The sequence below is a fragment of the Pezoporus wallicus genome, unplaced genomic scaffold (assembly GCF_028554395.1).
Source record: "Pezoporus wallicus isolate ANWC-B61680 ecotype Strahan unplaced genomic scaffold, APGP_CSIRO_Pwel_v1 contig_14712, whole genome shotgun sequence".
Classification (NCBI taxonomy): domain Eukaryota; kingdom Metazoa; phylum Chordata; class Aves; order Psittaciformes; family Psittacidae; genus Pezoporus; species Pezoporus wallicus.
The window spans coordinates 1-25,554 of NW_026637279.1; the positions used below are offsets into that span (position 1 = coordinate 1).

At 58.3% G+C, this 25,554-nt stretch overlaps 1 protein-coding gene across 9 annotated transcripts; it reads left to right on the plus strand.

Annotated features, from left to right (window-relative positions):
* Positions 1–663: 663 nt before the first annotated feature.
* On the plus strand, positions 664–24,437 carry TLE3 (TLE family member 3, transcriptional corepressor). 9 transcript variants are annotated; one of them, XM_057404618.1, is made up of 21 exons: positions 664–798; positions 1,167–1,318; positions 1,426–1,526; positions 1,611–1,674; positions 2,568–2,612; positions 10,158–10,220; positions 10,609–10,713; positions 15,829–16,033; positions 16,996–17,012; positions 19,067–19,186; positions 19,381–19,431; positions 19,602–19,757; positions 19,847–19,979; positions 20,352–20,548; positions 21,141–21,217; positions 21,376–21,625; positions 21,766–22,013; positions 22,333–22,480; positions 22,979–23,129; positions 23,732–23,808; positions 24,014–24,437. In XM_057404618.1, exons 2-21 carry the CDS (start codon positions 1,295–1,297, stop codon positions 24,119–24,121), a joined length of 2,340 nt encoding a protein of 779 aa, XP_057260601.1. In that variant the 5' UTR covers positions 664–798; positions 1,167–1,294; the 3' UTR covers positions 24,122–24,437. The 9 variants fall into 9 exon arrangements, with proteins under 9 accessions (XP_057260601.1, XP_057260603.1, XP_057260602.1 ...); XM_057404620.1 differs by having other exon boundaries at positions 20,352–20,533; XM_057404619.1 differs by having other exon boundaries at positions 15,832–16,033.
* The last annotated feature ends 1,117 nt before the right edge of the window (positions 24,438–25,554 follow it).

Consider the following 25,554-nt stretch of genomic DNA (forward strand, 5'->3'; position numbering starts at 1 on the left):
CCCTCCTCCCCCATTCATCATTTCATGCCCCCCCTCCCCCCCCCTTGCTCCCGCCCCTCCCCCCCGCGCGGCGCTGTTGTGACGCGCCGTCGCGCGCTAATTAATCCGCCATTGCCGGGCTCGATCGGCGCGGCGGCCCCGCGTGGCTTTGATTGACAGCCCGCGGCGGCGGGGCCAATAGCGTGGCAGAGAGCCGCCCGCCGCCTGCGTTTGATTGGTCGGCGAGGGTGGGGCTCGGAGGGGGCCCCCACGTGGGGCGGGGAGGCTCCGTGTGACGTGCGGGGCCAGGAGCCATTTTGTGCCGCCGACCGAGCCCCTCCCCCCCCCCCCCATCCCCGTTCCCCCCCCTCCCCCCCGCAGCGGGGCTCAGGGCTCCGGTGGCGGGAGCGGAAGGGTCCCCCCGGTTCCCCTCCCCCCGCCCGGTGCTCCCCGGGCCCAGCACATCAAAGGCACCGAGCGCTCTCCCGGGGGGCGGGGGGGGGGGAGGGGGTGACTTCGCCCGGGCGCTCTGGCGGCGGCGGCGCGGCCGGACCGCGTGCTCCGGGACCGGGACCGGGACCCGCGGACCCCTCCTCGCCATCGCCCTCCTGCACCCGGAGCCCCCCGGCACCGCCACCGCCACGGCCCGCGGGATGGGGGCTGCACGGACCTGAGCGCCCACCCCCGGCGCGGGGAAGGGGGGGGGGAGCCGCGGCGGAGGCACCGCTCGCACTTCGCATGCCCGCGGCGCCCGGGAAGTCGGATGTGTACGGCCTTCTCCCCCCTCTCCTCTCTCCTCCATGGCCGTCGTGCTCCGGCGTTAGTTCCTGGCTTTGCTTCCCCCCCCCCCCCCTTAGCAGGAGCCATCCCCTTTCCCCCCCCCCAACCCTCTTTTTTATTGATTTTCACTGCTTTTAGGGGTTATTTTCCTTCCCTCCCCTGCGAGGCCGCGGCCCGGGGTTGGGGGCGGGGGGGGGTCCCCGTCCCTTCGCTCCCTGGTCCCCGCGGTGGCCGGGCCGAGCTCCGCGGGCGCGCAGCGCCTCTCCGGCTGCGCGGTGCTTTGCGCCGGGGGGGTTGTAACGACGAGACGGACGGACCCGCTTCCCCCCCCCCTCCCTTTTCCCTTCCTTTCCTTTCCCTTCTCCTCCGCCCCCCGCACGGACTTTCCTCTCCTCTCTTTGTTCCAGTTCTCGGCCTCTCCGGGAGCGCTCCGTGGCCGGCGGGCACCAGCACCGGGAGCAGCAGCAGCAGCAGCAGCACCGCACGTAGCGAGGCTCGGCGCGGCGGGCTCCAGTGACCGCGCCCCAGCCCGGCCATGTACCCCCAGGGCCGGCACCCGGTGAGTCCCGCTTCCCCCCCCCTTCCCTTTACCCCAGAACCCTCCCTTTCCCCCGCTCCCGTTCACCCCCCTTGTGCTGAGCGCTCCCCCCCCGCCGCTCCCCGCAGGCTCCGCACCAGCCGGGCCAACCGGGCTTCAAATTTACCGTGGCCGAGTCCTGCGATCGGATCAAGGACGAGTTCCAGTTCCTGCAGGCCCAGTATCACAGGTAAAGCCCCCCCCGAACCCTTTCCATGACCCCCCCCTCAAACCGCCGTGTCTCAACCCCTCTTTCTGCCCCCCCCCCCCCCAGCCTGAAAGTGGAGTATGATAAGCTGGCGAACGAGAAGACCGAAATGCAGCGCCATTACGTTATGGTAAGAGACTTTAATCAGATTTCGGATCAGCCTGGAAATGTCATTAGCTGCCAGCCCAGACGGGCGCTGGGGAACGGGGAAACGGGGGGGGGGGGGGGGGGAGCACCCCGTAACCGCCCCCCCCCATCGGGGACATCCCCACCACCGGGACCGGCACCGGAGACCCGGGAAGCGCCAGCACAAGTTTCCTGTTAACCCCCGTTGTGCCGGTGTCTGGGGTGGGGGGGTGGGAGCAGCGGCCTCGGGCTCGAGCGGTTATTGGGGGGGTCCGGGCTACTCCCCCCCTTTTGCTGCATCCCCTCCTTTGCAGCCCCTTTCTCTTTGCTGCACCCCTCTTGCAGCCCCGGGGCACTTGGTATGGGGGGGGGTATCCGAGAGCTCCCCCCCCAGGGGAAGTTGTCCCTTTTTTGGAGCCATAAACCCCTCTTTTGCCCTAATTTAGAGCTTGGGGGGCCTAAAGGTGGGAGCCAGCCCCTCTCTGCCCTTGTGCTGAGGTCTTGGGGTGTTCCCCTGTAGCAGTGCTGAGCCCGGGGTGGGGAGCAGACCCCCCTTTTCTCTGCTGAGAAGCTGGGGTTCAGGCCAGGACGGGCTGTACCTGTTCTACGGGGCGCCTGCACCCAGCCCTGCGCCTCTTTGTGTTCCCGGAGTAGCTTAGGAGGAGAAAAGAGGAGTCGAAAGGAGTGTCCTCCTGTGCGAGGCAGCCAGTCACCCCTAAACACGCCTTACTACAAGGTGTAATTGCCTTGGCTACCCAGGCTTTCAGCGCAGTTGTGACTGGGATGCTTTCTGGTAATGGCCTTATGCAAATCCCTTCTGGTAAATGAATTCCAGTTCTTCCTGGCTCTCATATCTTATTTATTGTGTCTTTTCTTTTATCCCCCCCCCACACCCAGTACTATGAAATGTCCTATGGGTTGAATATTGAGATGCACAAACAGGTGAGTAATCGAAAGGGGGGAATCGGGATGGATGGAGGCATGGGTTGAGGGATTGATTGAGCCCTTGTTGCCCTTTTCTTAACCTAAATCGGGCCTTGATGGCACTAAATGGGGAATCAGTGTGGAATTCGGGGCTGTGGGATCTCACACCCAGCAGGTTCGCTGTGAGCTGCGGGTTCCTGGCAGCCTGGTGGGGGGTTTCTGTGCCAGTACTGGGGAAGAGCAGAGGTTTTGAGCAGCGTGTTTATGGGGAGAGGTGGGAAGAGCCTTGCCTTGTGTTCCCAGGGCTCGGGAATACTGTGATCCGCGTCTTGCTCGGGGTCTGTTGTTGGTCTAACGCGGCTGTTTCTAAGGTCATACCGCTGATACTCGCTGTGCCATAGCGTGAGACTTAGAAGGGAATTATGTGCAGGGATACCGATATGGAACGGTGTGTTGCTCAATGTCACGGATTTGTCTTTGCATCTGGAAAATGAAGCAATGCTCGGTGCTGCTCGGGGTGGTTTTTTCAGCCTCCTCTAATATGTAACTTGCCTGAAGGGGAAAAATAGGGAAGGCCAGAGCAGAATGTGGTGTGCTCCCTTGATAAGATTATAGTTAAAGAGCCTAAAGGCTGGGCACATGATGGTAAAACTTAAAGGAATAAAGTTATTATTGAGATTAGGCCTGATTATTTGTGCTGCTGCTGCTTACTGGTTTTAGAAGGAGTTCTAATTAAGACCTTAAGGCAGATAGAAGTTGACATCAACTTTGCCGTTCGCAAATGAGCCCCATCCAGCTCCAGTGTGGTTTTGCTTTGGAGCAGCATCTTCCTTCCAAGTCAGAAGGTGTCGGGAGGCAGCTGATGAAATTCCAAGCAGCATCTCTGGGAATTGGCCTCTTCTCCTCTTTCCCTTCAGCTCCTTGGGATGTAGTCACAGGGTAACGAAAATAATTACTGCTTAGTCTTCAGGTTTTTAGGAGTATCATGTTCCATGCAGATAATCCCGACTGCTTTCTCTTCCTTCCTCCTGCCTGGATGAAGGTGTCCTTGGGGGGCTGCACGGGCACCGGGATCCTATCCCAGCCTGGCAGAACCTCGGCCACCGTTTGCCTTGGTGCTCAGCAATGCTCCTGAGCGCAGGATTTTGGCCTCTGTCCCTGCTTTGCCCAGAGGGACATGGAGCCTGTGGGAATGCTGAGGGACTGGAGTGTACCGGCTGGCTCTCGGGAGAGCGAATGCCTCTTCTGGACCGCCTGGTTGAGATGCTGGAATAATGCAGCAAGATATTGAGCTGCTTTTTGTCCTCTTGGGGTGGAAGCTTTGGAAGCCCTGGATGCTTCCTGAGATGCGCGTGGTGGAAACCCCAAACCAGCGAGGGTCGGGGCTGGGCGATGAGAGCCCAGCGGAGATTCTGGCTCCATTGGCGTGTGATGGAGGCATCCACCATCCACCCCGCCTCGTGGTGTGACCACGTAGCGTGGCGCTTGGCGAGGCCAGGGGTCTGTGCCTGGTTTCGGAGGGTAATGAGGAGCCTCGGGATGCCCGGGGGGGCAGTTTTCCATGGGGCTGGTGCGGGCAGAGCCGCCTGCCCTGCCCTGGGTTGTGCACGGTGGCGGTTCCCACACCGCGGCCGATGAAGCCCTGCCGGATGATTGCAGCCTGTGCCGAGCATCCCTGCCTTGTTCCCGGTGACATATGCTGCGTGCCGAGCGCTGGGCTGAGGGGGGAAGTTTGGGGAGGTGAAGCTGTCTCGTTGGTTAATTGACAGCAGCGTTGCGTGGTGCTGGGGGAAAACAAAGCAGCCCGAGCTGTGCTTCCAGGCGGAAACGGGGCGAGAGGGATGGAGAAGGGGGGATGCTGGGGTGGGTTCATCCCCCCCCTCAGCTGCCCCAAAACAGCATCCCCAGAGCGTGGTCCTGCCTGGTTGAGGGTGGCTAGTCCTGAACAAACAAGTTTATCCGCTGACCTGTTTAGTGGTTGACTTGTGTTTATCTGCACACAATCGAGTCGACTCAAGTGCCTGAATTATTCATGCGGTGTCCTGCCCTCCAGACTTGACTGCTTGTGATTACATCTGCTCGAGACAAACAGTGATGGATACTTCATCTTTAAGCAAAAGGGGATTGTCTGTCTGTGGGCTTATATAACAGATTATCTCTTCTACGCTGAATATTAAGTGCGTGCATATGTGGCCGCGTGTGGTTTCTTCTTCTTTCCTTTCTTCTTGTTTTGTTTCTTGTTAAGGGAAAAATGTAGCTTCATAAACAACTCCATATGAAAGGAAATATTTAGGAAGTGACTCCCCGCTTTGTTGCATGGAAGGCGGTGAAGTCGCTCCTCAAAGCAGCCTTGCTGCCAAATGGACCGGCCTGAGCCCTCAGCCTGGTCTGCAGTTTTCCCTTTAAACCTGAGCAAAACCCCCCTTTTTCCCTGGAGTTTAGTTGGTTTTTGCAACAGGAACTGTCATCCCTGTATTAGTTTTGCCCAGTTCCCTGTGGATAACCACGGGATGCAATCGGAGTAACGATTCCAAGGGGGGAAAAAGTGATTCAGCGTGGGGAAGTGGGACGCATCCCGCTCCTTGGTGCTGTTGGGTTTTTATGGCTGAGAACCCTTCCCGTGAGCACTTTGTGTTTCAAGCACTTAATGCTTGGAACAAACCTAAAGCCCTCCTGACACTTCCAGGGAAGCAGAGACCTGCTTTCTTATTTTCCAGAATATTCCAAGAACACAATATCCTTTCTCTCAGTCTCATTAGCGAGGAGTGCCAGGTAATAATTTGCTAACTACTTGAGAAGCCAAGTAATTTGTTCGTGTGATGTTACAGGTCTCCTAAGGTAGCAGGCAAGAGCTGTCAGCCAGCTTAAGCCCTCCTTCCCCTTGGCTTTGTGGGAGCCCTGAGTGGCTTTTGGGTCTCCTGGGTGGGTTTTGGGGGGTCCCAAGTGAGCTCTGCCCTCCCCCCCCCACCAGGAGCTGGTGCTAATTCTGTAATGAGGGGTTGGGGCCCTCCCCTCCACACCCCCTCCCTGAATTTAATTCTCATCAGCAAAGCTCTCCACTTTGCTAATAACGATAGCAGCCACAAATAGCTTTCAACATGCCATTGACAGCCTGGTTGGAGAGAGCACTTGAAATAGTGGTAGACAGCTGAAAGTACCCATAATTGTGCGCCGGAGTGAGAACCGCACTGCTCAAGGGCCTTATTTTCATGTGCTTAAAGAGACAATATCCTGGTTTCAACAAATGCTTCTGGTGCTTCACCGGTGGTGTGATTTACTCCTTGCCTTCCTCTGCCTGCCCTCTGCTGGGGCTGGGGGAGACCTGGGGGGGCTGAAGGAGGGTTGTGGTGGTGCAGAACCATCACTGGGGGGTGCGTGTGAGGGACCTGTGGTTCTGGAGCCAAGGGGAAAGCTGGGGCCTCGCGGTGGGTGCTTCTGCTTGGGAGTCTTGCAGGGGGTGATGCTGGTGCTGCATCCCATGGACCATCAGCAGCCCCGTTGCTCTGGGGGTTCAGGCTTGCGGTGGGAAGTGTTTATGGTGTGGTTTTCCAGAGGAGGAAGGGTAGGATGAGTGATGCTGCATGTTCAGCCTTCATCCCACTGTTTAAATCAGTAAGCAAGGGCAGGCTGGTTTGCTGTGGCCCAAAATCCTTGCTGAGGATGCACCAGAGATGGCCTGGTCCAGTGTTTTGGGGTGCCTGGCCTGAAAACCACATAGGTTTGGGGAGGATGTGTGTTGGGTGCACGGGCTTTGTGCAGGGCGCAGCGAGCATCTCTGCTGCAGGCATCACACCGGGGTGCAGCTCCCCTTTGCCCCTCACCCTGGTTCAGGGCCTCGGGTGAGCTGTAGGCTGCTCCTTTCAGCCCCACTCCGCATAGCCCATGAGTGACGGCCGGCAGAGTTATATTTAAGCTTCCTTCTGCCTTGTCCAGGTGTAGGGATGAGGGGCCGGGAGCCGGGGCTGCGGGCAGAGCCAGCCTGCAGCTATTTATCACCATGCCACAGCCCCTGTCCTGCTCTCGCCTCCTGCCCTCAAGTGCTTTGGGTGCTGGTCGCAGCTCTGGCCATTTTAAGAGCGGGTGACAGCACTTGCAGCCTGGGGCCCTGGAGCCGGGCTCTGATTTATAACCCCTGCAAGTGCTTGCTCTGATTTCCCCGCTCCAAAACGCTGCCTCAGAAGTGCTTCTTGCCCAGCAGTGGGTCAGATTCCTGCCTGGGGCTGGGGGGGGGGATTAGTTGGGATTTCAGCTTCTCCTGACCCTTTCTAACAAGTGATGGGGAACTGTAGTCAGCATCCTGCATCCCGCTCTGGGGCAGCAACACAAGAGGGACATGGAGATGCTGTGAGGGCTGGAGCAGCTCTGCTCTGGAGCCAGGCTGAGAGAGCTGGGCTGGGGCAGCCTGGAGAAGAGAAGGCTCCTGAAGGGGAGACCTGAGAGCAGCTCCAGTGCCTGAAGGGGCTGCAGGAAAGCTGGAGAGGGGCTTGGGACAAGGGATGTAGGGACAGGCCAAGGGGAATGGCTTTAACCTGCCCGAGGGGAGACTGAGCTGAGCTCTTAGGCAGAAGCTCTTCCCTGTGAGGGTGCTGAGGCGCTGGCACAGGGTGCCCAGAGAAGCTGTGGCTGCCCCATCCCTGGCAGTGCTCAAGGCCAGGTTGGACACAGGGGCTTGGAGCAAGCTGCTCCAGTGGAAGGGGTCCCTGCCCGTGGCAGGGGTTGGAGCTGGAGGAGCTTTAAGTCCCCTTCCAACCCAAACCATTCCATCAGTCTATGATCCTGTTGCTCGGGTTGAGCATCCCAGGAGGTTCCCATGGGGGTGCCCTGTGCAGCCCCCCCCCAGTCTTTCACCCACGGCTCATTTGCAGCCCCTGTCTCGTCTCGGTGATGGTCCAGTGAAGATGCAGGGCACAGGAGGGGATGCAGGGATGCAGAGGCTGGGATTGCCATGGCAACCCGCGGTCGGGAACGGAGGTTTTTCTTGGCAGGAGCAGCTCGGGGGGGGGCTGCACTGCTCAGGGTGAGGTGATGAATGAGCCCTGTCACGGGGAAGGTTCCAGGCATGAAGCCCTCCCCTGTTCCCAGCGCGCCGGAGGATCCCCTTTCGCTCCCGATTAAACTTTTAATGGGGACAACTGGAGTTTAATTTGCTGGGGAATGGGAAAAGTTGAAGTGAACAAATATTTAAAGATGATTGAATCTCCTGTTAACAGGAAACCTCGTGCTTGTAAACATAATATTTTGGACATCCAATATCTCCTTGCTCGCGGAATCCCACGTGGGGAAGTCTCTCTTTTTTGCAGAGCGCAAAGCTTCTCTCCAGATCTCTGTTGGAAGCCTGGGCAGAAGCGGATGTAAATATGGATTTAAACGTCGCTGTGGCTGCCTGGATGTGCTGGTGCTCGAGGGTGCTGGGGGAGACCTGGGCACCCTCCCTCCCTCGGCCTGCTTGGATGCTGCCGTGTGTTCCTTTGCACCTAAACCGCCTGCGTGATGCGTGGCCCCGGGGACTGCTCGTGCTGTTTGCACCTCAAATGAGGATTGAATTTGTTCTAGAACTTGGGGGCTGGCAAGAAGGAGCTCGGAGGAGCGGCGGCCGTGCTGGAGGAGCAGTGCGCCGGGCGCTTGTCGCATCCACAATCCAATAGGCTTCATCTGGAGGAATGAATATTTAATGGCGCTGCAGTCTATATATATAATCTGATCGATGCCTCGGTGCCAAAAAGGCCTTTCAAGAGGTTTACCTATCGCTGAGCAATGCCTGATGTGAGCCCCGGGTGCTTATCGGTGCTGCTGGTGCCGCTTTGAAGCGGAGCGGCTCTGCCGGGGCGGTTGGTGGCTCGCACGGTGCCAAACGCGCTCCTGCGCCGTGTGCCTGGGCCTGGTTTCCGTGGCCGTTATCTTCCAGCCCAGTCCTGTCGGTGCCGGAGCCCTTCCTGCGGGCACGGAGCATCCCTGGTGCTCGGGTCCCTGCTAATCCCGGTGGCTGCGGCACTGGGGCAGCTGTAGCCAAAGGAGCTGAGTCCCAAGCCCAGCTGCTTCCAGATGCCTGCTCCTCGCTGCGGTGCCTGCCCCTGTCCTCTGCACGGGCTAAGAAAAGCATCAGGTGTAACCCAATCACCGGGTGCCTGCGGGAAAGACGATGGCCAGAAATATCCCTGGGAGCTGGCCCCGGTGATCCCCGTGCGGGGGTGCTGTGGGTCCATGGGGACCCCTCGCAACAGGTCCCTGGGCACCGGTGCCCATGGGGTCTTTGTAGGGTGGGTCCCTCCGTGGGGTGAGTCTAAGCTGGGGGAAATCAGGGCATCTCCTTGCTTATGGTGACCATGGGGCGCGTTGGTTGTGCTTGTTAGGTTGGGGTTGTGCTAAGGTTCTTGTGCTCCATCCACCGCCCAGCTCCCCACAGCCAGGGCTGAGGCTCTGCTGGTTCTTTTCCCTCTAATCTCTGATATTTGGCTGTTTTTCCTTATGGTATTTGAGAGCCCCTCTCTGTGTGTCAGCTCCCCACAGGGGCTGGCACTGAGCACCGGGGCTGCTGTGGGGCGCATCCTGGGGACACCGTGGGGCAGAGCAGTGGGGCTGGGGGCGCGGGATGCGGTGATTTTGGGGAGGCTGGAGCAGGACCCGGGGAATCAATCCCTCGTGTGCCCGATAACGCGGGGCTGGCGGGAGGAATTCCAGGGCGTTTGATTCCGCGCCAGGGCTCGGCTCCGGCCATTGTTATGGTGCTGGATCCGTGCGCCCGCCCCGGCCCTGTTTGCCTTGGACCGGGCGCTGTTTTCACAGCTGCAGCCGCCGTTAACTCTTGGGATCCAGGCGGGAAGGTCCAGAGGGCACCCGGGATGGGGTCCTCGCCCCAAGGAAACGCCGTGCCCGGTTCATGGAGACGCTGGAGAAGGGGCAGTTGGGCGGCGCGGGTTTGCGGTGGAGCCGATGGGTGTCAATGGTTGTGGGCTGAGTTTCCGTGAGCGTGATGTAAGGATGGAGAGAGGAACCTGAAGGGCTTTGGTTTGGGGTGGGGAGAGCACTGGGCAGAGCCAGCAGCCAGTGTTGGCTCAGCACCAGTTCCCGGGTGCCGTGCGCTTGCCGGGGCTGCGTGGGAAGGAAGTCGGTGTCCACGCCGAGTGCTGGGAGCGGATGGCGAGGAGCTGTCCCTGTGTGTGATCCCGGCGGGGTGTGAGGAACCGAGTTTGTGATCCAGCCCTTTGGAAAGCAGCGGCCGCTCCATGGGTGCGGAGCTGCGTTAGGGCCTGGCTCCGTTTCCGTGGGGCCAGGGAAGTCCAGGCTGGTGTGACACCGCCGGGGGTGCCCCGTGGCACTCGCTCCAGCGATGGGCAAGGGATCGAAGCATCCCATGAGGGGAAGGGGGTCAAAGCATCCCTGCGCTGGTGGCCGCAGAGGATGCACGAAGGCGGTTTCGTTGCCTCTTTTGGGAGCTGCCGCTTCCTCTTGTATGGCCGGGAGGGGACGGGGACGCACGGGCTGGTGCCGGGAAGCCTCGTGCAGGCTGCGGGAGCCCCCTCGGTGCTGACTCCTGCTGTTTCTTCTTCCTCTTTCTCTTTCCAGACAGAAATTGCTAAAAGACTGAACACGATTTTAGCCCAGATCATGCCTTTTCTGTCACAAGAGGTAAGGATGCTTCCACAGCAGCGGTGGGGATGGTGCTGGGGGGGAGTCCCCAGCAAGGCAGTGCTTGGTGGGGGTCTTATAAGGAGGCCCAGACCCACTCCCAAACCCAGGTTTTGGGGGTACTCCATGAGAAATGGGGCTCAGATCTTGCATGTGTGTTGCAAACCCTTGGGTAGGGAGAGCTGGACCTTGAGAGGGGCTTTGTTCTGCCACTCTGAGCCTGTGGGGCGCAAAAGGCTGCGCCGGGCTGCTCTGGCACCCTGTGATCCATGGGGCTGCTGCTCGGGAGCAGAATATGGACCCAGACCAGGGGGTGACCAGCCCTGGGGGGTTGTCCCTTGGGTCCGTGGCCAGCTGTTGACCCAGCTGTGCACCTCTGTCCCCGCAGCACCAACAGCAAGTCGCACAGGCTGTTGAGCGTGCCAAGCAAGTGACAATGACGGAGTTGAATGCTATCATCGGGGTACGTGGACTTCCCAATCTGCCTCTCACCGTGTGTATACCCCTTTTATTCCTATCATTTACCATAACCAGAGGCAATCCTGCGCTCAGGCGGGGTTAAAGGGCAGCTCACAGCATCCCCCCTATCCCACTGCATCCCCCCGAACACCAAAACTCCCCCCAAAACACCAAAACTCCCCCAATTTGGCATCAAGGGAGGTGGGGGATCCCTGTCCCTGGGTGTTGATGCAGCCCCAGGAGCCTCCCCCAGCCAAATTCCATGTTCTCCATGAGGTTGGGGAGCGGAGCCCTCCCGGACCCCCTGAGCCCAGGCGTGTCTCTGTGTGGGCTGTTGATGTGGAATGTGCTGTAAACTTGATGGAGTTGTTGTTGTTCCATGCACTGATTTACCCTCTCCCGTCTTACCGGGCTCTTCCTCACAGATTTTGGGTGGGTTTTGTTCCCTTAAGCCTTAACAGTTTTTATTGTCCCCCTCACTGATGTGATGGGCTCAGTCCTGCGGTGAACCTGCTCCACCCTGCGCCGTGGGTGATCCCAGCCAGCATCCTGGGGAGGGCTCCTGCCTTCAGGTGCTTGTTTTCCAGGAACCACTGAGTTTTCATTTCCTTTCCTTGCCCTTCTCTCTTAAGCCACAGGATGCTGTGATTCTCTGCACTTATTGCCTTTACATAAGATTTTTCTGGGTTTATGGGTAGCACCGGGTGCAGAATCCTGCTCCGGGCTCCTGCAGCCCTTGGGGCCGAGGAAAGCTTTGCCTTCCCCTCATGGTGGGGCTTTGGGAGACGGTGTGGGTATGGGAGCACATCCCATCGTGTCTGTGCATGGGGGCAAGCAGCGCTGTGCTGCTGCCTGCGTGTTCCCCCTGGCAGAGGCAGGCAGCGAGGGGATGCTTGGCTTGATGAGCTCCAAGTCACAGCCCAGGAGCCCAGGCAGCTGCAGCAGATATTGGAATTCAATTAAGGTGAATGCAGAGGGCCCGTGACCCCCATTTCCAAGGTAATTGCTTCCTTGGATCAGAGCGAGTGTCGTCCCCGTCACGAAGCACCCAGGCATTTAATCGCTTTGCCTGATGAACTTCCCGCAGGCAGGAGTTATGGGGAGAGCCAGGGCAGCACGGGCAGGGGGGCAGCTGGGATTCCTCCCCTTGGTGCCTGCAGCAGGTTGTTGTGTCCCATGGGAAGTCAGCGCTGGAGCAAGGGGGGGGACGTGGCTCTGCTGTGTCCCCTCCATGCCCTACAGCAAGGAGCTGTGGCTGCCCCATCCCTGGCAGTGCTCAAGGCCAGGGTGGACACAGGGGCTTGGAGCAAGCTGCTCCAGTGGAAGGGGTCCCTGCCCGTGGCAGGGGTTGGAGCTGGATGGGCTTTGAGGTCCCTTCCAACCCAGACCGTTCCGTGGTTCTATTTATAACCCACACCACATCTTGGGGCAGGTCTGTGAAGGGAATCGACACCAAATCACTCAAACCTCTCTTTTTTTGCCCCTTTTGAGGTCAAGAACTGTTAATTTTATGCATCTAGGCCATTGTCTCAGAGTTCCTCTGCTTCAGGCTCCTGTGAAATTGAGCCCTTGATTTGCTTATAGCTCTGGAAATGATTAGACTACTTTACTAAATTTAACGCAAGTGCTGAACTTAAGTGGTGAACCATTAAATCGGTTAACAAAGGCATGAAGCATGATGTACATAATCCAATTAAAACCACTCTACGTGCTAGATATTCCTCCCCAGCCCTCCTCGGCGATTGTAACCTCTTCATATCTTCACCATATCTGGCTGGCACCTGCTCAGGGACCCCAGAAGGAAAACATCCCTGTGACCGTCTTATCTCCATCTCCCTCCTCCTGCCTGGCCCAGGCTGGGGTGGAATCATGGAATGGTTTGGGTTGGAAGGGAGCTGAAGGCACATCCAGCAGGTCACCCAGGGCTGGCTTTGCAGCACCAGGCTGATGTCCTGGGCTCTGCAGGGGTCTCAGCCTGGTTTGGGGTCCTGCCAGCAGAGGAGAGCCCCCCTGTGCAGCATCCTCAGTGGTCCCTGCCCTGGGAATGCAGCCCCAGTCCTTGCATGTGCTGCCCTGTGTGCGTGTGTGTGACTTCATTGAGCAGGACCCTGATCCTGCTCAGAGGTGACACCCTGCTTTGTCCCTGCCATTGGCCGAGCCATGGGGCGCCCATCCCTTCTGCAGGAAGGTTTTTGGGTGGTGAAGTTTTCCTTCCCCGGGGAAGGGAATAAGGGGCAGGGGAGGGAAGGGTGGGTTTTCCAGCAGAGAAGACGCCGAGCAAGCAGCATCGCTGAGGAGCTTCACTGCATCCCTCTGCGCCGTGGAGTCCCAGATGGGTTTTATCCCCCTCCGTGGAGTCTCCAGGATGTGATTCCCAAGGGATGTGCATCGACCTCTCCTGGGCTGACATACAGATACGGAGCGCCGCCGCTGGGATGGGATCTTTGCTACCCCGTGGAGCTATGGGCAGCCCAGCCCTAACACTGGATGGAGGGATGAGGCTTCTCACATGGATTCTGCTCACCGGTTCCTGCCTGCCAAAGGGGAGATAAACACCTTTAAACGTTCTTTTGGCCATGATGGGATGTTGTTTCTTGTGTCTTCATTTCCACGCCCCGTGCTGGAGCGCGGCTGCTGCCAGCGGCTCGGACCCTGCAGCTCATCGACCCCTTGGATGTATTTGCTGGCAGCTTAAAAACGAGGAAGAAAGCGGTTGTTTCCTGCTGCACTGGAGGGGGAGGCTCATGGTGAGGATGCTTCCTGCTTCCCTGCTCGTGGTGGAGCTGCGTCGTCGCCTGGGTCACCGCCTTGGCGTGGCCCCATCCGCATCACTGGCCTGCAGTGTTGCTGCCTGCACCTGTGAGACCATTCCCCTCTTCTGGGCTCCTGCTGCTGCAGTGGGGGGGGCGTTATCCCGGGCTGGGAATCTCCTGGAGGAGCATTTTGTGTTGCAGATGTTTCTGCTCACTGCGGAAGCTGGAGGTTGCTGTGGATAAAGCGTGGGGTCTCGGTGTGCTCCGGCCCTATAAGAACGGGCACTGCTGGAAAGCTTGCAGGAGAGGAGTGTACAGTGCTGGAAACCATCAGGAGCTGTTCCCGGGGTGATGCTCTGATGCAGCAGCCAGCCCTACCCCTCGCTTAAATGGGTGCGAACCACAGGAAAGTGGGACTGGAAAGAGCCTCATTGATTTCAGCAGGAGCCGAGGCTTGGTTCTTCTCGCTTTGGTGTTGGAGGGATTGATCTTGGCACACGTGCATGGTGAGGAGCCAAGGGCACCAACCGCCCCTACCCGGGCAGCGAGGTCTCCTCGCCTGCTGCCTTGCGTGCGCTGCTCTGAGGACACCTCCTGCGATGCAGATCCTGAGGATGCTTCCCCTCCTCTGCCCTGTGGATGGAGGAGCCCAACACAAGCCAAAGAGCTGCTTTTTGAGGAGGAAATGATTTGTGCTTTTCCTATAACAGCGCTGCAGAGGCCTAAGTGCCTTCTCCGTTTGGCTTCTGCCCCAGCTGAGACCTCTGCGCTGCCCAGAAGAACCTGCGCTTGGAGATAATGCAGCTCCTCTGCCTGGAGCTGCAGCAGAGCTGGGCCTGGCTTGCGTCCTGCAGCAGAGCTGCTTGCTGCACCGTGGGCATCTGAGGGGGCTGCTGGGGGGCTCCAGGGCAGCAGGGAAGCTTTTTAAGTGCAAACTGGGATTGATTGCTCGGGTGAAACCCACTCTTGGTGCTTTCCCACTGTGTTTTATGGGCCGTGTTGCAGTGATTCGTGCTGCCCTGTCAGGCTGTGTTGGGGTCAGCCCTGATCTGGGGCATCCCTTTGCAGCACTGGGGAAGATGTGCTGGGAGTTTCCTTGATGGAAGTGTTGGGAATGGAGGGCTCTGCGTGTCTGGGAGGTATTTTGGTGTATTCCTGCTGCAGTGCTTTGGGCTGAGCCGTGCTATGATGGTGTGGCTACAGCCCTGTGCTGCCTGGCTGTGGGGCTGGACCAAGCCCCTTCAAGGTTTTATAGGATCAGACTGGTTTGGGTTGGAAGGGACCTTAAAGCTCATCCAGTTCCTCAGGCAAAGACACCAGGTTGCTACAAGCCCTGTCCAATCTGGCCTTGAATTCCAAGCACTTCCCTGCTTTGCTTCCATCCGTGCCCCTTGGTTTGCCCCAAGCAGGGATGTGGGTCCATGGTGGGTCCTTTCCATCCCATGGGATGCTCCTCCATGCGCAGCCTGGCTGGCTAGAAAGCTCCTTGCTCTGGTGGCCACTTCCACTGTGTTTGGTGGCACCAGGGAGGGGGAAATCCTGGTCAGGGTGGCTGCTGGTGCAGGCAGGAGGGTTGGAAACGTGAGCACCAGCTCTGGGATGCTCCTGTCTGGGTTGGTGGTGGAGGAGCTGCGGGGATGGTGGCCTGGGGCTCTGTAAGTGACCCTGATGAGGACAGGACATTGATTGATAGCACCTCACATCTCAGCTTGTTTTCTTCACTTGTGTGTTTGAACCAGGAGCGCAGGGGATGTGTTGGGTTCCCTTTCCTCCCTCCAGAGCTGTAGTTCAGGTTTCTTCCAGCTACGACTCAGCAGGCAGTTCCCATGGCTGGATGTGTGTGTGCTGGGATACCTGGGGCTCCTGGGGCCCCAGGGGCTGTCACCATCCTGGCTGGGCTGAGGGGTGGCAAGAGGATGATGCCCCCATTGTTGAGCCCTGTGCCTGGAGCAGCAGGGTGCAGGATGGGGCCAGTTTTCTTCTTGCCATCGAGTACTTTGGATGTTTCCCTCTCTGATCTGGTCTGGGAGCTGGCACTGCAGCCAGAGCCACTTGATGTGTCCTGGGTGTGGGGTTCTTTAAGCTTGCATCTCCTGAACAGCAAAACGAGCCTTGTCTGCAGTGATGGGGTGAATTACCCTGCATTAGCGATGAGCCCAGAGTCCGGCCCAGGCGCTGGTGCCATCCAGCAGTGTCATCGGTGTCTGTGGCAGGGATCACCCCCGGGGCCATGCACGGGGCACCCCCCATCCCTCCTGCTAACGGGGCTTCTCCTTCCAGGCACCAAGCGGGGGCAGCTCCCGGGGCATCACCGGGATGCCCCTTCCCATGGCTCCCTGCCTGAATCCCCCCAGTCCCGCTGCCCCGTCCCCGGCTCACTGGTGCTTTCATTGCAGCAGCAGCAGCTCCAGGCCCAGCACCTCTCCCACGCCGCCCATGGGCCCCCGGTCCAGCTCCCACCGCATCCCTCGGGGCTCCAGCCGCCGGGAATCCCGCCGGTGACCGGCAGCAGCTCGGGGCTGCTGGCTCTCGGTGCTCTGGGCAGCCAGGCTCACCTCGCCGTCAAGGACGAGAAGAACCACCATGACCTGGACCACAGAGGTGAATGAGGGGAAGCAGGGGGTGGGTTCTGCTCTTAGGGATGCAGCTTTCCCCAGGTGATGCTCAAAGTCCTCGAATCAGCCTCAGCAGCCAGGGAGGTGCTGCTGCTGCTCTTGGGGGGTCATGGGATCAGGGAATGGTTTGGGTTGGAAGGGGTCTTAAAGCTCATCCAGCTCCAGCTTGCCTCGCTTGCCCCTAAGTCAGCACTTGAGCTCCTGTAGGCTTTGGGGGAGTCTTGCTGCAAATCCCGCATCCCCATTCAGCCATGCCTTAATGGCAAAGCAGCCTTCCTCCTCCTCTCCATCACTGTTAGAGGCCTTTATGGTCTGGAAATCATATAGCAGTATAATCTATATTATTAATATAAAATAACCTATCAGTGTTCACTAGCAGACTTGATGTTTCTGATTTGTTATTAGTGCTAAGACAGTCTTTCAGAACAGAAAATGGGGCATGAGTTCAGCTGCAAACCAGCAGTGTTGAAGGTGCTCCTCCAAAATCCCCCTGCCCATTTACTCACGAAGACCTAAGATCCTTCCCCTTAATATACCTTAATATACCCCTTTTCAGGGCAGTTACCCAATGCCTCCTGAAGCTGTTGGGCTCTTTGCTGGTAGATTTGGGATGCTTTTCCTCCCCATGAAAGCCAGTGAGAGGAAAACTGTTGGTAGCAATGATCCAATTCCATCCATTTTCCCAGGGAGAATGGGGCTGTTTGTGGACAGAGGAATGGCTGAACCCCAAGTAAATCACATCAGCAAAAAAGGAAGGGGCAGGGGATGGGGATTTGGAAGCAAAGCCAAAGGGAGCCCAGATAGGAGTTGAGTTAAGGCAGGAGACTGCAACCAGGAGCCTCTGGGGTTGTTCTTCTGTTCTAAGACTTATTTTGACTCGCTTTTTTTCTCTGCCTTCTCTTTATTTTGGCTGCGACCTCAACCTCTGACACCGGCTTCTTCTCAAAGAGCGAGACTCGAGTGCAGTAAGTGCCATTTCCCCCTGGTTTTCCTCGCTTCCTCGTGGCTGCTTGCTTTTGTTTTATCTATTGCTTGAAAAGGCTCGTGGCCGTGAGCTCAGCGATGCCTTTTGCACTGCGCCTTTTGAATTCAAGAGAGCTACAATGGCAAGAAACCCCCTTAGCGTGAGTGGAATCACTGCTGGGCTGTTGGCTGCAGCGGGGCGAGCGGAGCCGCCTCCTCCAGCCTGGTTATGAGATTTGGTTTAAACCTTTTTGATTGCCACAGAGCTTGGAGCTTGGGTTTCAGTTGCCTAAGCCCTGTGAATGAGCGCAGTCAAGTCTGGGCGGCTACAAAATCCTCGGGTGATTAGGAAAGCTATTTTATTCCTGATCACTCTTCTATTATCTTGGGTCATCTAATCTGGCGGGATGGGTTTGGCTATTACGCTGTGTTAAGTAGGACTTGGAAGGTCAAGCAGTTAACTAACCAGCTAAATAACCGTGGTGGAGGGCAGCGGCACCTCCAGCACCGCTGTGATTTCGTGGTGTCCCTCAGGGCCTGGTGCTCCCAGTGCCAGGTGGGTTATTTGGTGCTCGTTTCGGCTGGGGGCAGGCTCTGAGCCGGAGGGAGGGGGTGGTGGCTCTGGTTTTGGGTGGTGGGGAGCTGAACCCGGCGCACACAATGCTCCTGTCTCGGGGAAAAGCCGGCAGGACAAAGCCCGGCTGAGCTGCGGCTTTGCAGTGATTTCCTGCCATCCCCGAGCCCACAAATGGGTCTTTTGAGAGCTGGGGGCGGATGGGAAGAAAAGTGCTATTTAAGGGGAGGGGGGAGAGGGGAATTGGGCATCATTAACCTGCTCCTTCAGCGGGAAGGGGGCCGTCGGGGATGGGAAGGTTCCCGATCCATAAAGTAAACGGCGGGGTATTCCCGGCGGAGGTTTAATGCGCACCATAATCAGAGTTAGTCATTCATATTTTCCTAGCCCTTGCCTGTGCAATAAAAAATATTTAGCTGCTTGGCAGCAGGCCAGGGCGGGCTGAATGGATCGATGCCTCTAAATGCTTGACATGATTCTCTGGTAGCTGCGAGGGTTTTCAGCATGACTGCCTGAGAAGAAAGACCTCGGTGTTATCCAAAGCTGCTTATTGGGTACCGAGGAGAAACATGAACTGCTTTAGTTCTTCCTTTCAGCCGGGGAAGAAAGGCAGGCAGAGGAGCTTAAGGGACCTTCCTGCTTAGCAGGGGTGGCAGGCGCTGCTGCGAGACGTGGGGTGATGCTGGCGTGTCTGGTGGCTGGGATGCGGGGCTGGGTGCGCCCCGGGTGGCTCGGTGCTGCCGTGTTTGATCCCAGTGTGCCAGGGGCTTTCCTCGGAATGACGGCACGTCCTGGGCTTTGTCACTTGAAGTGAGCACAGGAAACGCGGGCGCTGGCTCTGCTGCTCCTGGGAGGTGGATTTTTCCACACTGGGTGCCCTTTGCCCCTCTAATGAATGCCAGGGATGAGGCTCCCCAGCTCTGCTGATGCTGGAGGAAGCACCCACAAGCTGCTTTGGGTGCCAGTGCTGGGATGAAGCTTTGGTGATCCCTACGGGGGGCAGGGGATGATGGAGATGGGGCTGGTTTGGGGGAGTGCAGCTTTCCCCCTCCGTGCATCCATCAGTGGATCCCAGGAGCTGCTGCAATTGCAGGCAGCTTCCTGCCTTTTTAAACAACAGCAAGCTCCTCCCTTTCTTTCATAGAATCATGGCATGGTTTGTGTTGGAAAGGACCTTACAGCATATCCAGTTCCAGCCCCTGCCACGGGCAGGGACACCTTCCACTGGAGCAGCTTGCTCCAAGCCCCATTCAACCTGCCCTTTTCCTGCTCTGCTTTGCTCAGGAGCAGCCTTGCTGGGGCAGAGCAGCTGCATGAGCTCAAAGTGATGCTGTTTGGTGGCGACCACCCTCCAGCCCAGGCTGGGCCCTGGCACGGTGGCTGGGGCAGGGCTGGCGGGGAGCTCTTTGTGGCACGTCCTGAGCTGCTCCTTATGAGGTCCTGTTCCTGTTTCCACCTCAAAAGCTGGCTCTGTCCCTGCAGAATAACTCCGTTTCACCCTCGGAGAGCCTGAGAGCCAGCGAGAAGCATCGAAGCTCCACCGACTACGGCATCGACTCCAAGAAGCGGAAAGCAGAGGAGAAGGACAGCATGAGCCGATATGTGAGTGGCAGGAATGGGCTGGAGCACCTGGGGAGCCGGTGGCACGGGGCGTGTGTGCAGGCAGAGCTTTGGGCTGGATAAAGGGGGTTTTGGGGATTGTTGTCCTCATGGGCTGTGCGTGACCTGTGTTGTGCTGCTGGGGGGGGGGAGCGTTCAGCAGCTCTCTGCAGGCTGTAACTCACGCTGTGTTTCAGGACAGCGATGGTGACAAGAGCGATGACCTGGTGGTGGACGTCTCCAATGAGGTGAGCCATGGGGGCATTGGGGTCTGCTCTCCCCACTGCGCAATGGGGGTCTGGGGATGATGCCTTAGGGCCCCCCCCCCCCCAGCACCAGCCCAATTCCTGGCTGATAAAGGAGCCAGAGGGAGCCTGTTCTGCTGCTGCGGGTGCCAATGCTTCCTCTTATCTCACAGGACCCTGCCACCCCCCGGGTCAGCCCAGCCCATTCCCCCCCGGAGAACGGCATAGACAAAGCCCGTGGGTTGAAGAAGGGGGATGCACCCAACAGCCCGGCCTCGGTGGCCTCCTCCAGCAGCACTCCCTCCTCCAAGACTAAGGACCTGGGCCACGTACGTCCTTCGCTGTGCTGGGGGAGCCGGGCTGCGGGTGCCGGTGCCTGCTCCTCATCCCTCCTGTTTCTCATCCTTTCTCCATCCAGAATGACAAATCATCGACGCCCGGGCTCAAGTCGAACACTCCGACGCCGAGGAATGATGCTCCCACCCCGGGGACGAGCAGCACCCCGGGGCTGCGGCCAATGCCTGGCAAGCCAACCGGCATGGACCCTCTGGGTGGGTACCAGACCCCTGTGCCTCCCCTCTGCTATTGACCTCAGCACAGCTTCACCCATGTCCTCCACTGGGTGCACAGCAGCTTTGGTGGGGGCGTTCAGGCTTATCTGGGACCTAATCCAGGTGCTTCTCACGCCAGAGGCTGGGTGAGGAGGGAGATCCAGTTGTTGCATTGTCTTCTCTGGGGTGTGCGGGTTTGGATGCCGGTGGACTCCAGGGTTATCAGGGACCTAACTGAGGTCAGGATGGGGTGCAGACAGCTCACGTGGTCCCTGTGCCAGAAAGGGGGTGAGGAGGGAGGCCCACCCGTTGCTCCCTCTGCGGGGATGCTGATGTGCTCCATGCCCTGACCCGGTCCCCATCCCTCCGCAGCCTCGGCCCTGCGGACGCCCATCTCCATCGCGGGCTCCTACGCGGCTCCCTTCGCCATGATGGGGCACCATGAGATGAACGGGTCGCTCACCAGCCCCGGCGCCTACGCGGGGCTCCACAACATCCCCCCGCAGATGAGCGCCGCGGCCGCCGCCGCCGCTGCCTACGGCCGGTCGCCAATGGTGAGCTTTGGAGCCGTACGTAGCACTTTTAGCTCCTTTTCTGGCTCCCGGGGGGTGCGGGGAGGGTCTGGAAGGGGTTTTTGGGGGGGGGGGGGTGTCTCCCCTGTGTCACCTGGGAAACTGGGGCTCCTCACTGCCTGCGTCCTGCATTTGGCCGAAGGGTGCTGGGTTTGGGGTGCCTGTGCCCCACTGCATTGGGGTTTGTCCTTCCCACCCGTGCATGCAAAGTTACCCCTGAACGGTCCCTTCCCATGGCGCTTGCTGAACGCTCAATGGTGCGTTTTAAGGCAAAACAAGAAGGAAAATGCTGCCGTTAATGCAGGGATTTGGGGGGCTTGGGAACTGCAGGGGAGGGTGAGCGTGCCCCGTGCTGGTCCTTGCAGACCCCAAACCTTTGGTTCTGTGGGCAATCTGTGCCAGTGCCTCAGCACCCTCAGGATCCCCAGTCCTTCCCCTTTATGCCAGGGCAAAAATACCAAACAAGAGAAAAGGGGGGGAGCCACCGAGTGTCCCCACACCAGCCTGGGCTTGCGGGGGGGGGTGGGAACCTGTTTGTTGGGTACCCAGCTCGTGTGCGGCCTCACCCACATCTGTGTGCCCTTGGCAGGTTGGCTTTGACCCACACCCACCCATGAGAGCCCCGGGGCTGCCCTCGAGCCTGGCGTCCATCCCTGGAGGGAAGCCGTAAGCAACTCTTGGTCTTCTTATGCACGGGGAGGGGATGAGTGTTCCTGGGAGGGAGAGGAGCAGGGGGGGTCCAGCAAGGCAGGACCTGGCAGCTGGGTTTGCAGCAAACCTCTCTCTTTGGGCTCACCCCCCACCCCGTTTGCTCTCCCCATCAGAGCCTACTCCTTCCACGTGAGCGCCGACGGGCAGATGCAGCCCGTGCCCTTTCCCCACGACGCGCTGGCGGGTCCCGGCATCCCGCGGCACGCGCGGCAGATCAACACGCTGAGCCACGGCGAGGTGGTGTGTGCCGTCACCATCAGCAACCCCACCAGGCACGTCTACACCGGCGGCAAGGGCTGCGTGAAGATCTGGGACATCAGCCAGCCGGGCAGCAAGAGCCCCATCTCCCAGCTGGACTGCTTGGTAAGGGCATGGAGCATCCCTCATGAGCCAGCATCCCACGGTGGGATGCTTGTGGTACCCAAGCGCATCCTCCCTGCTTTCCCATCCCTAACGTGGTGAATCGTTCTCTGCCCCCCTCCTAATGTCTCGTTCCCCTCCAGAACAGAGATAACTACATCCGCTCCTGCAAGCTGCTCCCCGACGGCCGCACGCTGATCGTGGGAGGGGAGGCCAGCACCCTCACCATCTGGGACCTGGCATCACCCACGCCGCGCATCAAGGCCGAGCTCACCTCCTCTGCCCCCGCCTGCTATGCCCTGGCCATCAGCCCCGATGCCAAAGTCTGCTTCTCCTGCTGCAGCGACGGCAACATCGCCGTCTGGGACCTGCACAACCAGACACTCGTCAGGTGAGCACGAGGGATGTGAGCACCGGGGGTTCCTCTGCTCCCATCATCGGGGTCTCCTGGCCGTGGTTCAGTGTGAGCACCTGGGGCATGGTAACAAGAAAGCTGTTATCAAAGTGTCAGAACCATGGAATGGTTTGGGTTAAAGGGACCTTAAAGCTCATCCAGTTCCAACCCCTTCCACTGGAGCAGCTTGCTCCAAGCCCCTGTGTCCAACCTGGCCTTGAGCACTGCCAGGGATGGGGCAGCTGCAGCTTCTCGGGGCACCCTGTGCCGGGGCCAGTGTTCCCCTTGATGACCTGCATTGTTCTGTTGTTTGAAGGCAATTCCAAGGCCACACGGACGGCGCCAGCTGCATAGATATCTCCCATGATGGTACGAAGCTGTGGACGGGGGGGCTGGACAACACGGTGCGCTCCTGGGACCTGCGGGAAGGGCGGCAGCTCCAGCAGCACGACTTCACCTCCCAGGTACACACAGGGTGTCCTCGGAGCAGGGAATGTCCTGGTCTCACGGTGCAGCTCCTCATGGACACCCCGCGGATGGGTTTATCCCTCCATGGAAGCTGCGTGGCTGTGGGAGGGGGCTTTTCCAGCTGGGAAAATGGTCTTCCCAGGCCACTGTTAGTACGTGGCTGTCCCCACTGCTTTAGGTGTACCCCAAGAGCATTCATAAGAGCTGGCTCTTGTTTCAGCTCCTCTTTCATCGCTTTCTCATCCACAGCAAGACTGCTGCCGTTGGAAAGCAGTGCTTGCCTAGGGATGCACGCAGGCAGTACAGGCTGGCTCTGGGTGCCCTGCCCAGGCTCCTGCCTCCTCCTGCAGACCCTCCCAAAGCTCTGTTCCAGAGGGGCTTGTGCCAGTGTGATTGGCATCTTCCTGATGGGAATTGCTGGGACACCAAGGGGGGTACAAGCAGAGCTCATGGGTGCAACCCCCCTGATTACCCCCCCCACTGTCCCCGCACAGATCTTCTCCCTGGGGTACTGCCCGACGGGCGAGTGGCTGGCGGTGGGCATGGAGAGCAGCAACGTGGAGGTGCTGCACCACACAAAACCAGACAAGTACCAGCTGCACCTCCACGAGAGCTGCGTCCTCTCCCTCAAGTTCGCCTACTGCGGTAAGAGGCTCCGGCCACAAACTGGCTTTAGTGGTCCTTCGGTGACTGCGATGGGATGGGATGATGCATGGCATGGTGATAGGCGGCTGAACGTGGAGGTATCCAGCAGGACCCATCCCATGGATGGAGATTAGCCCCATTAAATGATCCCAGTTGTGGCTAGATCACCACATCACATCATGGAATCATGGAATGGTTTGGGTTTAAGGGACCTTAAAGCTCCCAGCTCCAACAGGGACCCCTTCCACTAGAGCAGCTTGCTCCAAGCCCCTGTGTCCAACCTGGCCTTGGGATGGGGCAGCCACAGCTTCTCTGGGCACCCTGTGCCAGTGCCTCAGCACCTTCGTAGTAAAGAATTTCTTCCTCCTATCCCACCTAACCCACCCTCTTTCTCTTCTGCACATTCCAAGTGTAACTGCTGGAGTGTTGGAACACAGAGCGGGGACTGGAGAAAAAAAAACCCTCCAGGTTTTCCAGTTTTCCCCAAAATCTCCAATTTCTGGGGTTAAACATCCAGAAGCCTCTGAGGGCAAAGGGTGGTTGGCCATGGGGTCTGACCGGGGCCAGATTCCATCTGCTGACACTGTGTTTCCCATGCACAGGTAAATGGTTTGTGAGTACTGGAAAAGACAACCTGCTCAACGCCTGGAGGACGCCCTACGGGGCGAGCATCTTCCAGGTAGGAGGCTGCTTCCAGGGCAGGGCATCAGGGCTGGCTCTCAGCATCGCTTTGGGGCTTGAGGAGGGGGCAGATCCTTTTGAGGTGGCCAGTTTGGTACCCAGCGCGTGGGATGCGGTGCTGCCACCATCAGGGGTGCTGCTGGGTGATGCTGTGTTGCCCAGGAACCCAAACTGATGGGTTTTCTCCCCCCTCCTTCTCCCAGTCCAAGGAATCCTCGTCCGTGCTGAGTTGTGACATTTCAGCGGATGACAAGTACATCGTCACGGGCTCTGGTGACAAGAAGGCCACAGTCTACGAGGTCATCTACTAAGGGTGGATTTCCCAGCAGGGCTGGCAGCTCCCGGCACCGGCGGGGGCAGGACTCGGCGGCCGGCGGGGGGCTCGGGGGGGCGCTGCCATGGGGCAGCCCCACGCTCCGGCCCGGCTCGGCTCTGCCGCGGGGACCCCGGCGTTCAATACACCCGGATTTATTTGGAGGTCTGCAACTATGGCACACATTGAAGCCCGAAAACGGATTTCTTTTTGGTTTGGTTTTGAGGGTTTTGGGGTTTATTTGGATTCTATTTTTTGGTTCTCTGGTTCTCTCCGTCTGCGCTTTGGTGGCACTATAAAGGACTCATTTTTTTATTGTGACTTTATCCTCCTGGTTCTTTTTGGTGCATCCTGCATAAGACTTGTGAAAAGTGTAAATACCGGACTAGTAAATAGCATTGGAAGGGTGGGGGACCCCTCCCGGTACACTAGTTGTGTATTTTCGTCTGCTGTAATTGTATTCCACTGATGGTTTTGGTGGTGGCAATTTTATTATTATATATTTTTTTTTTCCTCCTCCTTTTCCCCACTCCCCCCCCCTTCCATTCCTGGGCCGCATCCGTTGGGATGCGCCTCGGCCCTGCAGCGCGGATCCAGGCTGAGCAGAGCTGTCCACTGGTGCAAGTTGTTCCTACTGTCGTCCCCGTGCGTTGTTCGGTGTGTTAGTGATGGTGGGACGCTGCTGGGACCGCGGGGGACTCGGTCGCATCCTCGGCTACTGACGGGACATCAGCAACACAATCACCTTTGGGTTTTTATATATGGATTTATTATTATTTTGGGGTTTTTTTTGGGGGGGGGGGGTCCTTCTTTTTTGTGCTCGTATGTTTGAAGCAAAGGGGAAGCCCAACGCTGCGGGATCGTCTGCGCAAGCCCTTCTTGGTCTTCGGACAGAAGCAATGAGGAGTGATTTCAAAGAAAGCATAGTAAAAATTCAGCTCAGGGAGCCACGAAAGAGAATAGCAACTTCTGTGTTTTGTATTCAAATGAAAGTAAAGAATTAGAATTGATGATAACCTTTAAAATACAGTTTTTTTAAAAGCAAAAGTTTACTAACAAGTAGGGTTTGTGTGTGGTTGGGGGGGGGGGGGGGGGAAGGGGCTGGCGCTTTGGTAGGGTCCTGTGGGCTATTCTATGGTCTTGTTGTCTCTGGTCTGTAGGTTCCCATGACGCACCCCCGTCCCCCAGGCCTGTGTCTCAGCGTTTTGTACTTAAAAGGGTTTAAAAAACACAAAAGGACAAAAAAAAAAAAAAAGAAGAAATAATGGGAAAAATAAAAGTATTTGTGTAGCAGAAGCGCTCGCCCTCTATTGTAGCATATGGAGAGGATTTTTATACTGCATTTCTATGGATTATTTTTATTTGAATCTGGTCCTAAAGAAGAGAACAGGGTTGAGGGGTCAGGGCCGAGCTGCCTGGTTTGGAGATGCG

Excerpts from the sequence above, each read along its gene's own strand:
- TLE3 (XM_057404618.1), top strand. The coding sequence starts at position 1,295 with ATGTACCCCCAGGGCCGGCACCCG. Across the intron at positions 10,714-15,828 it reads TTCCCAATCTGCCTCTCACC|CAGCAGCAGCTCCAGGCCCA; the intron begins GTGTGTATACCC and ends CTTTCATTGCAG. Across the intron at positions 19,758-19,846 it reads AGACTAAGGACCTGGGCCAC|AATGACAAATCATCGACGCC; the intron begins GTACGTCCTTCG and ends TTCTCCATCCAG.